The sequence below is a fragment of the Antedon mediterranea genome, chromosome 4 (genome assembly GCF_964355755.1).
Source record: "Antedon mediterranea chromosome 4, ecAntMedi1.1, whole genome shotgun sequence".
Lineage (NCBI taxonomy): Eukaryota > Metazoa > Echinodermata > Crinoidea > Comatulida > Antedonidae > Antedon > Antedon mediterranea.
The window spans coordinates 5,104,957-5,118,858 of NC_092673.1; the positions used below are offsets into that span (position 1 = coordinate 5,104,957).

A 13,902-nucleotide genomic window follows, 5' to 3' on the forward strand; every position below is an offset into this window, starting at 1 on the left:
AACGGTAAGGGGAAAACAACAAAGGTGTCTCACAGACTTGCATTTAGCTTGACAGTGTAAAAGGGTTAAAATAGACATGTGAAAGGGTTTGTGATGCAAAAATGTGCAAAATTTGCTGTAAAAAATAATATTTAATACAAATTTATGCTTGAGATAAAAAGAGTTTCAAAATGCTTTAAAATAACAAATTCTTGGTCATTAATTGTTTGCTTTTGCAACCAATCAGAGCTCAAGAAACGAGCTGTATGTGCTTATGAGCACCAGTATTCATGCAACCGGAAAGAAAATCACAATTTGTTCTTGTAGTGGAAAATAATGAAGGGGCAGCAAAAATCTTTTTTCTCTGCGAAAATATTTGATTAATAAACTTTATAATTCTCCACAAAACAAAAAACAATAAAGAATTAAGTTTGTAAATGCATAAATATCTAATACTGCATTACCAAATAGCAAGAGTAGGCAACTGTTCAGGTCATGCTGAATAAATATTATTAATACTGTATTAATATTCCTATGATACTGGGAAAATATTATACAGCACTGAGAATCGGATAGGATAAAGGCCAATTTACACAGTCGAGCGGTTAAGGTAAGATTCAGATAGATAGCAACAGGATAGATACATATTCTACATGGGTCAAGCTTTGTGGTTTTTGGCTTACTGTTACCACTCGTCTGTGTAAATTGGCCTTAACTTAATGAGGATACCTCAATTCAAACAAGCGATGGGAAATGTTTTTTGGAATACCAGAATCAACCAGTAATCAGGGGACAACCAATTAACTTTGGCCCTGAAGGCATCTCACACACTTGCATTTAGCTTGACAGTGTAAAAGGTTTAAAACAGACATGTGAAAGGGTTTGTGATGCAAAAATGTACAACCTGCAATAGTTATGATGATTCATGAGATAAAATTTGCTGTAAAAAATAAGATTTAATAACCGTTTACAGAACAATTTATGCTTGAGATAAAAAGGGTTTCAAAATGCTTTAAATAACGAATTCTAGTTCAAAGTTATTTTGCTTTTGCAACCAATCAGAGCTCGGGAAACAAGTTGCACCAGTATTCAACCGGTTAAAAATTGCAACAATTTGTTCTTGTAGTGAAAAATAATGAAAGGGCAGAAAATCTTTTTTCTCTGCGAAAACATTTGATTAAAAAACTTTATAATTCTCCATAAAAAATGAATGAAGAATGAAGTTTGTAAATGCATAAATATCTTCAAAGCATCACTGCCTAAAAGTCACAGATTTTAAGCTTTAAGGAATAATTAAATGGGCAATAGCTTCTGTGAATTATCACACCTTTTCTTGAAGCTTTTAAAAATAACTTTAAATCATGCATGAAGTTATTGCTTCTGCAATAGCAGAGAAATGCAGTTATGATAAAAGTAATTCCCTGTATACAGGTATTTGAAAATTCGTCCTTGCAGTGAAATCAATTGTTTCAATTGTCAATTTTTCAAAGAATCCTTGGAACAACAAACCAAGATACAAAAATGCAGTATAATCAACATAACAACAATATTTCTATAACAAAACTTTCAACCTTCTAACAACAAGTCCAAGCAGACACCAAGATCCCACTGATTGAGAACAGTAATGCAAGTTGGCCATACGCAGTGGAATTTACTTGAACATACAAAGATTATTCTGGGATTATAAATATTGTTTTAAAGAAGTGTATGTGAATAATGCATTATGATTAACAATATAATCAAAATAACAACATTTCTATAACAAAACTTTCAACCTTCTAACAACAAGTCCAAGCAGACACCAAGACCTCACTGATTGAGAACAGTAATGCAAGTTGGCCATACGCAGTGGAATTTACTTGAACATACAAAGATTATTCTGGGATTATAAATATTGTTTTAAAGTATATGTGGAAAATGCATTTTATTAAGATTAACAAGGTTCCCTTCCAATACATGAGGAGGGGGTGGGAGAGGGGCACTGAGGAGGATTGTTATTTTTAACTACCCATATCAAACCGGCAACCTTAAGGTAGGGCAATGAAAATGTAATGTTATACTTTTAATGAACCTATCCCTAACCCATAAGAGTTAATGAAGAGACTTGTTCAGGTGATATTATTGTCTTGGCTAAATAGGCTATGACCACACTTAAGGGTCTTTCACACCTGTTCCGATACGGTTCCGGTCCGGCACCAACAAATCCAATTGAACAATGTTTTATTTTTACGCGTCTACGCGCATAGCCGCATGGAGCGTCGAGAAATAAGAAACATTAGCATTTGATTCGCCGTACTGGAACCGTAACATGTTTGAAAGACCCTTAACTCATGACCTGACTGACAAAGGTTTAAAGAATCAGAATTTGCATGATGGTGTCACAATTTATTAATGTTATGCAAACTCCTATTGCCTTAACTCTTGTTCAATTAACAAGATTTTAAAGGTTTAGTTGGTGTTATAAAATGTATTATAACCCCACTTTTTTTTTTAGAATGGTGAAGCATAACAATAAGTCCTTGCATAAGCGCTTCAAGACTTTTCTGTGTCTTTACGAAAAAATCTTGTAGGGGGCTTAATTCACAATGCTTGTTCTACTGAAAAATAAGTGGATTATTATACATGTTGTTGCAAAGAACACAGAAAAAAATGTATGTTTTTGCCACATTGCCTACAAAACATATTTTCAGTCACAAAAGCACCTACACAGAGCTTCTGTAAAAACCAGACACAAAATACAAAAATGCTCCTACGTGGTCATAACATTTTTTGCAAAGCCAAAAAAAATGACACAGTTGCACAGTAAAAACACAACATTGCGAGTTGAAATTTCACAGTATTGACATGTGAAACTATAGAAGAATTGGATTTTACATAAGAGGATTTTTACCCAATTATTGAGATTACAAGATTGGTGTGCATGTGGGCACTGTATTGTATAAAGGGTCTTTCACAGTTTCGGCTACGTGCATAACAATTGGCGCATAGCCAAGTGGAGCGTCGTGAAAACGAAACATTGATGTTCGATTCGCCAGATCGGAACCGGAATTGCTATACTGTCACTACAGGCATCAGGAGGGCGCTTCTAATTCACCAGACAAATCAGAAAAGTTGAACTCTCAACCGATGTTAGCCAATGTCATGGATATTGATGGAGAATGATTTGTTTATTAATGCATGTACGTAAATTAATGGAAGCGGCAAACCTAGAGACCGGAGGCCCCTAGTTTAGGAACTCTAAGGGGCCCTCTAACGCTTAAGGCCTTGGACGTTTCTAGTCCTTTTCAACATATTTTAATGCCTGTTTTTTCCTCTGGGTACTGTTCAAGCTCCCTGGGTTTAGCCAGTGAGCGCTCATAGCTGTTACGCCACTGGGTAGGCTAGGTTAGCTAGTTGACTTAAGTTAGGATAAAATGCGTATGCGTTACCACTATGTGGGCTGTACAAATGCTAAAGCTCAAATAGTGTATATTCAATCTTTTCAAGAGGGATGCATTATAAATTGATTGATCTCGAGCACCAGGGGTCACGTTTACCAAACTTGCTTAAGAAAAAAATAATAATTTTGTTTTCAAAATAACCTAAGCTAATTATACTTTATTAGAAGACTAGACATTTACACTTACAATTTAGACCCGATCATGGGCCGGCCTAGGACCTAATCGTAAGTGTAAATGGGGTCTAAGACCATTCAATAAGATAAGAATCAAGGTATTAATTTCATTTCATTCATTTCTACCTGAAAAAGAAACTTTTTGAAAAAAAAAGAGTTTGTTTTCTTATGCAGTTACCATTAATATCAATGTTTCTGAAGCATATTCTGTAGTTCCTCAAGTTCTCGTTTCTTCTGTTCATATTTTTCAAGCAGCAACGCATCCGTGTCGGTAGATGGAGATGGCAAGAAAGCTGGTCTGTGGGATGACAACGGAGTATCGTGTATACCTGTAACAGGGGATGCATTCTGGAAAACCTATAATGAATAATAGAGTATATATAGATATTATTATTAAATATGTTATACTTGGTGGATCTTGGAACAAGAAAATGGTTAAATAGCATTTCTTAATCAGTATAAAGACCAATTTACACAGACGAGCTGTAACGGTAAGCGGAAAGCCATGCTTGTCCTACGTAGAACCTGTATTTATTCCAAACGGAAACCGCTCGTCCGCTCCTTGTTGTGTATAAATGGTCATAAGGAATAACATTCTATATATAAGATTCTATAATTGTTATTACCGTTGCCACTCGTCTGTGTAATTTGGCCTTTAGGGAGTTTCGATTGACCTGGGAACTACACACATTGTGTTTTTGAACACTGTCAATACCCCCTAACCTCTCTAAACATTTTTATTTTTAGAATTTAAATACAGAGAACCTATCTTTTGGGACACCCCTACTAAGATAACTTCCTGTGAAATGAATGAGTAATACTGTCGACTCCGCCTAAGTCGAATTCGCGTAAGTCGAAAAATCGCGAAAGTCGAATTTTTAGGAAAGTCCTAATTCTTTCCTATACATTACTGTGTAATTTTTATTTGTAAGTCGAATTTTTCTAAGTCCGAATACACACATTCTTTAGTGATTTATATCGTATAAGTCGAAGTCACTAATTACGCGGCAACAACGTGCTAAAAAAGCCGATGAAACGTACGTAATTCGATAAACAAACAACACAGGGGATAATGTGGGACCATATCGGTTCTCTCAAGCAGGTTGTATAGTATAGGTGGCGTCCTACAACTAACTCGCGCTAGTGTATAGTGTATGAGTTGTTTAAGAGTTGAGAACTTGAGCGGCGTTTTGTGGGTACGTACATACATTTTAGAAACAAGTTAACCACTACTATTAGAAATCGGAAAAAAGAATATTATATGGTCCAGTTTGAACGAAATAAACAAGATATTAAAAAAACGTGGACAATCCTAAATGATATAATGGGTAGGAAAAAGACTACCAATTTGCCTACAAAAATAAAATTGGGTACTGAGACTTTCTCTGATAATGATGAGAAAGCTGATGCATTCAACTCTTTTTTTATTAATATTGGAGAAAAACTAAATAATAAATTTAGGCATGAATCTCAAAATGAAGAAATCACCCACAGAACTTTCTTAAAGAGAAATTTTACCTCTTCAATGTTTTTTAAGCCTGTTACTGAACATGAACTTAACCACTATATTAAAAACACAAAGAATACTTCTCCTGGCCATGATGGTATAAGTGCCCAACTCATAAAATCTGCTTCCCCGTTTATTTTAAAACCTTTATTGCATATTATTAATACGTCATTATCATCGGGCTGTGTCCCGGCTGATATAAAAATTGCTAAAGTTATCCCGGTATTTAAGAATGGTGACATCTCCGATATAAATAATTATCGGCCTATTTCCATTTTACCCTTTTTTTCCAAAATATTTGAGAGGATTGTGTATGATCAAACGATTTGTTACCTCTCAAAATATAACGTACTGAGTAAAACACAGTATGGATTTAGACAACACCATTCAACTAGTCATGCTTTAATACAATCGATTGAAAAAATCACAAACGCTATTGAGAATAAAGAGTTCACACTAGGAGTTTTCCTTGATTTATCAAAAGCGTTTGATACAATCGATCATGATATATTATTAGATAAGTTAAGATTTTATGGTATAAGAGGAGTTCCGCTAAACTGGTTCTCAAACTATCTTAAAAAAAGACTACAATACACATTTATTGTTAATACTGCATCTAGTAAAATGACAGTAAACACTGGAGTTCCTCAGGGATCCATATTGGGTCCATTATTATTTCTTATATTCATTAATGATATTAGTCTAGCATGTAACCATGTAGACATGATTATGTATGCAGATGACACAAATGTGTTTTATAGTCACAATGATATTACTCAAGCTTTTGATACAATGAACCAGGAGTTATCTATACTTTCGGACTGGTTTATTGCTAACAAATTAACGCTAAATGTAAACAAATCAAAATATGTTATATTTAAGGCTAGAAATAAGTCAGCTGACACTACCTCACTAGAATTGAGGATGGGAAATGAATGTATAGTAAAAGCTACTGAAGTTAAATTTCTAGGCTTATTTCTGGATGAAACTTTATCGTTTAATTTTCATGTAAATGAGGTAGCAAACAGTATTTCTAGAATAATTGGTGTCTTAAACAAAGTGAAGTCTATGTTATCAAGTAAAATCTTGTTAACGGTATACAATGCACTTATATTACCTAGAATAACGTATGCTATCACAGTATGGGGTGCTACTTCTGCTACAAACTTAAACCGTATACATATTCTCCAGAAAAAAGCACTTAGAAATATTTGTCATGTTCATTTTATGCATCCTTCTCATCCACTTTTTATTTCAACCCAAACATTAAATATTTTTGACCTTTATACGAAACACACTGCTATATTTATGTATCAATATAAACATAATCTATTACCTGAATCATTTAATAACTTATTTAGTACATCTGCCTCATTCCATAATTACTCAACTAGAAACAGGTCAAACTACTGTCCACAACTAAAACGCACCAAAGTCGGACAGCAATGTATTTCCTACCAAGGAACACATATTTGGAACAATTTAACAGACTATATAAAACAATCCCCCACTTTAAGTTTGTTTAAACAGAGATTAAAGCAATATTATAACAATAGAAATATTTAAGTTAAGTAAATCACATTATGTTATTTTGGTTTGTTCTTTTTGTTTGTACTAATTGTTTGATCTTTTTGTTAGGGTTACATGCTTAAAGCACTTGTGCTTATTTTGTATCCCATTCCATTATCTTATTATTTGTATTGTATTTGTATATGTTTTTATTTTGATTATGGAATAAAAATGTCGATGAATTGAATTGACCTATTTTGTGCTAGACAGATGGCAATAAACAATGGATACCGATTTCAAATAAGAACCGAAATGTATTTATTATACGTTTTTGTATTGTTTTGGGCTTAAACCATAAAAGAAAATACAGTTTATCATTGCCGATAAAGAGGCTTAGCATTTATTAGGCCTAGCTAGCTAGCTAAGCAAACTCAATTCAAGAAGGCTCATCGCGTGGGCCGCGATCGCGACAGGGCAGGGTCCACTAGGCCTAGCCATAGCGCGGCTAGTGAGCGAACCTAGGCCTAGGCCTAGCATTTTTTTGGCAAAGTCGAAGTTCGCGTAACTCGAATTTTTATACCGGTCCTATTAGATTCGACTTAGGCGTTTCAACAATATCTACACTTTGTTTGGTTAAGAAAATGTCCCTTTAATGGCAGTCATACTGTATTGGATGCTGATGTTACCAACGGTTTATTACAAACACTGCTTCAATGTTTGACGAGCTAGATTGACAATTGACAACAACATGGATGGTAAACATCAAAAAGGATACAGAACTTTTCACATGCGAACCTATACACATGCTTGCTCAAAAACGTACAGAGTGGCGAACACAAGTGAGACGCCCAATGTCTAACAACGATTAGCGTTTAAGATGATGATGAGATTGACAATTAAAAGTGTGCATCACCAACAAGCTAAATCTTTGTAATCTACCATACCTTGTTTAAGACTTCATTTGTGGTGGGATCTGCAACTTCAATATAATTCCATCCATCGTCATGCGACATCAGTTTTATATGCAAAAGCTTTTCACCTTGCCCAAGAACATCTTTAACTCTCTCAATAGCTCCCTCAGACCATGCACTGCCTTGGTCTGGACGGGTTCCTTAAATAGAAAAAAACAGAAAAAGTTTATACTCTAAAATTCATTTACCCGATTCAATAAAATGATGTGAAATAGAAAAGAAAGAAATAATGATGGTGGTACATTGGAGCGTTTCCACATGAGGGCGTGGTTTTGGAATAGTCCATTATTGTTCAGAGGTGTTCTAGAAACTTGTTAGTTTCGTATCCAAGCCCTCCCTGAGGACAGCATGGGCAATTGTCGGTTTATCCAGGTAAGCTAGGCACGAAATAGACAATGTGTAATACGTATGATGCATATCGCTCTTGCCACTGAACTTCTACTTATGTTAGTAGCTCTCGTGTTAACTTTCGCTGACCAACTCTATAGAACTTAAAAACTAGTTGTCTAGTATCTGGAAATTAGTCAAACTTATTGATAGCATATTGGGGAGAATTCAACTATAGTTATTCAATATTATATTTTTGGGAAAAAAACTAAGATTAATCATATTTTTTTGCAACAGCATGTCAACAATTAGCTGGTTTTAATACACAATTTTAAAATTATTACTGCAATGCTGAAAGTTTTATCACATAATAGATAGAAACAGATAAATAATACAGTGTCAAAAATATTGGTAAAAAAAACCTACCAGCTAAGCAACACTTTATAGCTAAGCATGGTGTAGTTGAAAATTCCTTGTCGAGTGGGTGAACGCTGTCAAACGCAACCTTCGCTTTGTTGCCATAATCTACATACTGGACAGAGGCACACTGATTGTCGACGTTAACATCCAAAACAAGAGCTCTGTACCAACTCTGGTCCTCTTTTAAGAGAATGAATGAAAAGCAGTCAATTTCAAATTACACTCATTGCATATTTCTGTGACCATTAACTTTATGTTAAAATCAATAGTTTAATCTTCTGGTAATTATCAATGAATGGTACATAGCAGTGTGTAATTTTGTAAAAGCTTGGAAGAGAAAGAGGCCTGATTTGGATGATTCGTTGAATCATCCAAATCAATCATTCAATCATGGTAAACCTGCTAGAATTCAGTGTGTGACACAATAAACAAATACATGTGTGGATAAACAATATTTGAATAATAATAATAAACATTTTTAAAGCTCTGTTTACCGATGTCTCAAAGACCATAAAAAATTATGAAACGGATGAGATTGACTTGAATTGCTTGATAATAGATTGACACGGACAGATATGGAGTGGAGCTGGTTCCAAACCAATGGTGCTTCAGTTATAAAAAAGCTTCAAGGTGTGTTTTTGGAATAACAGCCTCATCCAGAATAAAGACCTTTATTTGTATCAGGTAATAGTATACATGTTGTTATAAGAAGTTGGGCAATTAATATCATACATACCTGCAAATATACTGCAGCACATCTCGCCCTTCCTTGGAACGTAGTCGTAATTCTTTCCCTTGTTGGCGTATCTTATGTTTAGGCTTTCCATAAGGTTCTTAAGTGCAAGAATATCTGAAATTAGAACAAATAATAAATTTAAATAAATCAAATTAGGATACAACAATAAAGGTCGATAAAAATACATATATGTATTGTTCCATCTTTATGCTTCAAACTCATCGCCTTGTTCTTTGGATGAGATGTAAAGCCGTTGGTCGTGTGAAAATAAATATTAAATAACTTGGCATGCAATTAGGGGGATCGCCTCCTGGTGTGGTGATCGTGACACTATGGCTGCTGTAGGCCTGTACAGGCCTAATCTGCATAAATTCTTTTTGGTTACATGACGAAACTTAAGAAAGTTTAGTGAATACACATGTATATTGACTGCATGCCAAAATATCAAAATGAGCCTCACCACTTATAGGATTGGAACATTGAACATTTTGCGTTTCTTTTTTATCCCGAATAATGCGATGTTTGTCGTTGATGTTCTTAAGGAGTCGCAAACTGCCAACTCTAGAAAGATGAAGACCACGTCTGTCCAGAGTGGAACGATCCACGGTGCCATCATTTAACAGAAAATTGACATCGTTGTTAATCTGTATACAACCGCTTTGCACCGACAATTCCCGGAGTTTATAGTTTAACTTATTGACATGCGCTTGAAAGGATCCATCATCAAACCGAGGACATACGGTTGAGAACGCAATGGTCAAATCCGGCGCCCTCCTCTTTAGATCGTCGAAAATCTCATCATAGACACCCTCTGCAAATTTCTCATCAGCTTCTGTCGTGCAATCGTTCGTACTGCCGTGAATTATTACTGTACTAAATTCATGTACAGGCGCTTCATCTAAATGATGTTTAATGTCGATTACTCTTCTCCCTCGAAGACACACAACTTTTGTATTTTCTAGAATATCTTCGTCAAAGTCTCTTACTATCGAGTCGCTGATGATAAGTGTTTTGGGCTCGGACCTAGCATCTAGTGGATCATTAGTTACATACTTTGTAGACTCGACTGTTGTAGGAACATCTAATAGAAAAATGATTCTATAATGCAATATCGAACGTTGAAGGCAAATAAATCATATGTTATTTTTATTGGCCTATGTCCTCCCTGAACTAAATGATTCTCTATTTCTTTTTCTTCTTGTCTTGTACGTATCCATGTTGATTTTTGTCAAAAATAAATGTTGAATTGAGAAACAATAACTAATAATGATGATGTCGATGAGATGAGTAAAGACACAGATAACAATAGACAATTAAATAAAGACAAATGGATAACTCTTGAAATTATAATTAAAAAGATGAAGGTTGAGGATTAAGATACAGGATTAGGAACAATATGATGAATATATGAAAATTTACGAGGATTAAGGATTAAGACATGGATTAATTACTTACCACCTTCCACCCTTGTACAGTAGAACTCAGATGGACTGACGACATACATAACAGTTGCTTTCGTTTCGCATTGTAACTCCAACTCTCTGAATACAACTGTTGGAACGTTTTTATCGACTTCTGAAAATAATCAAATGATAGTACAAACATAAATATAGAAATTATTATTATTACATTATTTATAAAGAGATTAGAATTTTAAATGGTCTTATTATGTCTAAGTAACTGAAAAATGAAGAAAAAAAAATGTTTTAAATGGTAATATGTAATATATCTTCAAACACTTGGTTCAGGTATTTTTATGATGGCACAATTTTTGTTACAAGGTACTCTGGTTGGCAGGCAAAGTTAAATAAGCCCACTGTTAGGGATTATAATATTTATAAACTAGCCCAAGATTGTTAAGTGATTATTTCCACAAGCCCACAAGAGACATTTCAGGTAGCCTCTAGTAATTTGTACCAATACACACCAGGGCTACTGCTACCCCAATCACAAATTAGCACTACAGTACATGTTCCTCATTTTAAACACCTAACGTTCTGTCTACACCATCAAACTAGTTGGACAAAAAAAAGTGTGATGTGCCCAAATATGGTAGTGATATGACATTATCATGTCCATATATGAGCACATCACATAAAGTTTGATAGTGTAAACAGAGCCTTAGGCATTTAATCAACTCCTGCTTAAATTCATAAATGCATAATATTTCACTCACGCTTTGGCGATTGTACTGGAACGATGTAGTCTGCATTTATTGGTCGGTTGGAACCTTTTTTGTCAAATATCTCAACAAGACTGACTCCTTTTGGCGTGATACCAACTCTTTTCACTCCAACAACTTTGTTCACAAACTACAATACAGTAAATGAAAATTAAAATTTGAAACATGAAAACATAATCCATGACCCCACTCTAATCATATATTCTACATATGGGATAAATGAAATCTGTTTGTGTTTACAAACTAACGCTCTGTCTACATTACCAAACTTTATGTGACAACACAATGTGATGTGCCCAAATATGGTAGTGATTTGCTCAAATATGGTAGTGATTTGCCCAAATATGGTATTGATATATCATCATCCCATATAGGCACATCACATTTTTTTGTCACGTCAAGTTTGATAGTTTAGACAGAGTTAATAGATAAACCATGAACATAAAACAATGTGATGGGGTATAATTTTGTTTCGGATTGCTTGATTCTGATTGGTCAGAAGTTTATTACTGTATCTGTATAGAAGGTTACCCAGATCATTATATGTTATTACTTCTTCCATGGTTAAACATACAATTATTCGTATTGTTCTGTTACTTTTCGGATTGAAGACATGATTCAAAATATTATACAAACCTTTTCCGCAAATTCTTGTGACTGTTTATCTTTTGGATTATCAGTGATTGGAGCACCATGCAAGGCACAGTGGATGGCTACAACTGGAATTTTGGAATATGGCTCTTTGATTCGGCGAACATCTTCTTTCTTGACTGGATCAATGTTTCCGTAGTCAATAAATTTAACATTCAGTTTGTTAGTACCGATACTCAAAACTTCTGCTCTGTACCAGTAGTCATCACTGAACTTCGCGATGCACAATTCTCCAACGACTGGCAAATGCACTTCTTTTATATTGCTGTAATCTTCGGACATTGGGTCACTAATTTGTTGGATGGCACGGACGGAGGTTGGTTGATTGACCTGAACATAAAAGCTACTAGGTCCATTTGCAACGTAGATCATCGCAGTTTCTATTTTCCCCTCTTTCAATGACATCATTTCACATTTTTCTGCCATTACCGGGCTAGGAGGTATATTCTGATTGTTGAACTTTTGAAAGTTGCTTGGCTGATGTTGATAACCATTGTAAGTAGAGGTCTTGCCATCATTTCTGTAAGAATTTTTACCTCTCTGTTCTTGATTGCCATAGTTTTCTGGTGATTTCACATCACCATTCATGGGAGATCTATTATTATAGGTACTCCTTTGTCGATACGAATCTTGGTTACTGCTGGATGGACTTCTTTCTTGAGGTGTAGTATTACTGTATCCTTGCCGCATGACTGGACTACTTTTTTCTTGAAACTTTGTCGGACTGTCTTGAGAAGGTGTGGGCAACAACGGCGATTTACTTTCTGTTTTTGTGTTGTCACCGGTCAATAGCTCAATCATTAATATGCCATTCACTTTTCCAGAAACTTGTATTTTGATCCTGGTTTCTTCCAAATCCTTTACTGACTTCATAACATCTTTTCCCCTAGAGTTGGCCAAGCTACAGGTCACCAACTGCTCGTCTAGTTTCAGAAGGTATTTTGAAAGTGGATGGCAGTCTGTTACAGATATTACCTCTTGGTTCCCATAGTCAACATATAACACTTTAACCTTTGACCCATTAACTGCCAAAATACGCCCACGATACCAATAATTATCGACAAACTTTGTAGCACAAATTTCTCCCACCTGTGGACTATAGAAATGTATATAAAGTAATACAGATTTATTAAAAAATAGATATATTTATATATATAATTGGCATGTTGACACTTAAATGAAGTAAAGTTTTTGGTACACTAGTGTTTCCTGTGAAATTAATGTAATGTTAAGTTGATAATGTATCAACGTTTCGCTTTCTAGGCCTAGATGATACCCATGTAAAGTGATACATATGTCCTTTATTATCCATATAAAATAAACCAATTCTATTTTACCTATTCCTATCCAAACAAGTGATCTTAAATTAAATTTACAATTGTTAACCATATCTAAATAAACATCAACGGAAACAATTCATTGGTGTTTTTTTCCTTGCTTTTAAATGTATTCAATCGCAACCTCACAACTGTAGCAGACTCGGCTAAAGAATGGACAAATACCTGTAGGTCTGGTTAGATGGAAGGATTGAGTATCGATTCATCAGGGCGTCTTGAAGTTCCATTAACGCCAACCCATTCTCCGACAAAGTAGCAAATATGGCAGAGACACTTTCTACAGATGTAACCACCACATCAAGTTTGTCACCAGTAGAAATCTTTTCCATGACACTGGGCAGAACTGTATGTCTTGATTGCTTCGGTTGTGCAAATTTCGCATCTATTAGCTTTTTCTCAACACAAATCTCTGGTAAACACAAAAAACAGAATGCGTTGCCATGATTTAATTTCAATGATTAAACACAATTTAATTTATTAAATAAATGAGGGATAATGTATATAACACTACAGCCCCTTAATGTGCACACGAGCAATATGTATACACTGGACCTACGGTTTATAGTCTATATCCGAGAAGACTTGTTCTGTCACCAGAACCATGGAGCGAGTGAGCCTCGAACCCTTGCCGATGTTATGGCTATGGATTACGGTTCCACTGTCTTAACCG

At 34.9% G+C, this 13,902-nt stretch overlaps 1 protein-coding gene across 3 annotated transcripts; it reads right to left on the reverse strand.

Annotated features, from left to right (window-relative positions):
• Positions 1-2,847: 2,847 nt before the first annotated feature.
• LOC140047928 (tudor domain-containing protein 1-like) lies at positions 2,848-13,682 on the reverse strand. 3 transcript variants are annotated; one of them, XM_072092958.1, is made up of 9 exons: positions 13,398-13,682; positions 11,881-12,991; positions 11,239-11,374; positions 10,518-10,634; positions 9,523-10,143; positions 9,063-9,176; positions 8,333-8,506; positions 7,553-7,719; positions 2,848-3,949 (listed from the first exon to the last, which is right to left on the reverse strand). In XM_072092958.1, exons 1-9 carry the CDS (start codon positions 13,559-13,561, stop codon positions 3,779-3,781), a joined length of 2,775 nt encoding a protein of 924 aa, XP_071949059.1. In that variant the 5' UTR covers positions 13,562-13,682; the 3' UTR covers positions 2,848-3,778. The 3 variants fall into 3 exon arrangements, with proteins under 3 accessions (XP_071949059.1, XP_071949058.1, XP_071949061.1); XM_072092957.1 differs by having other exon boundaries at positions 10,518-10,637; XM_072092960.1 differs by lacking the exon at positions 9,523-10,143 and having other exon boundaries at positions 10,518-10,637.
• Between the last annotated feature and the right edge of the window lie 220 nt (positions 13,683-13,902).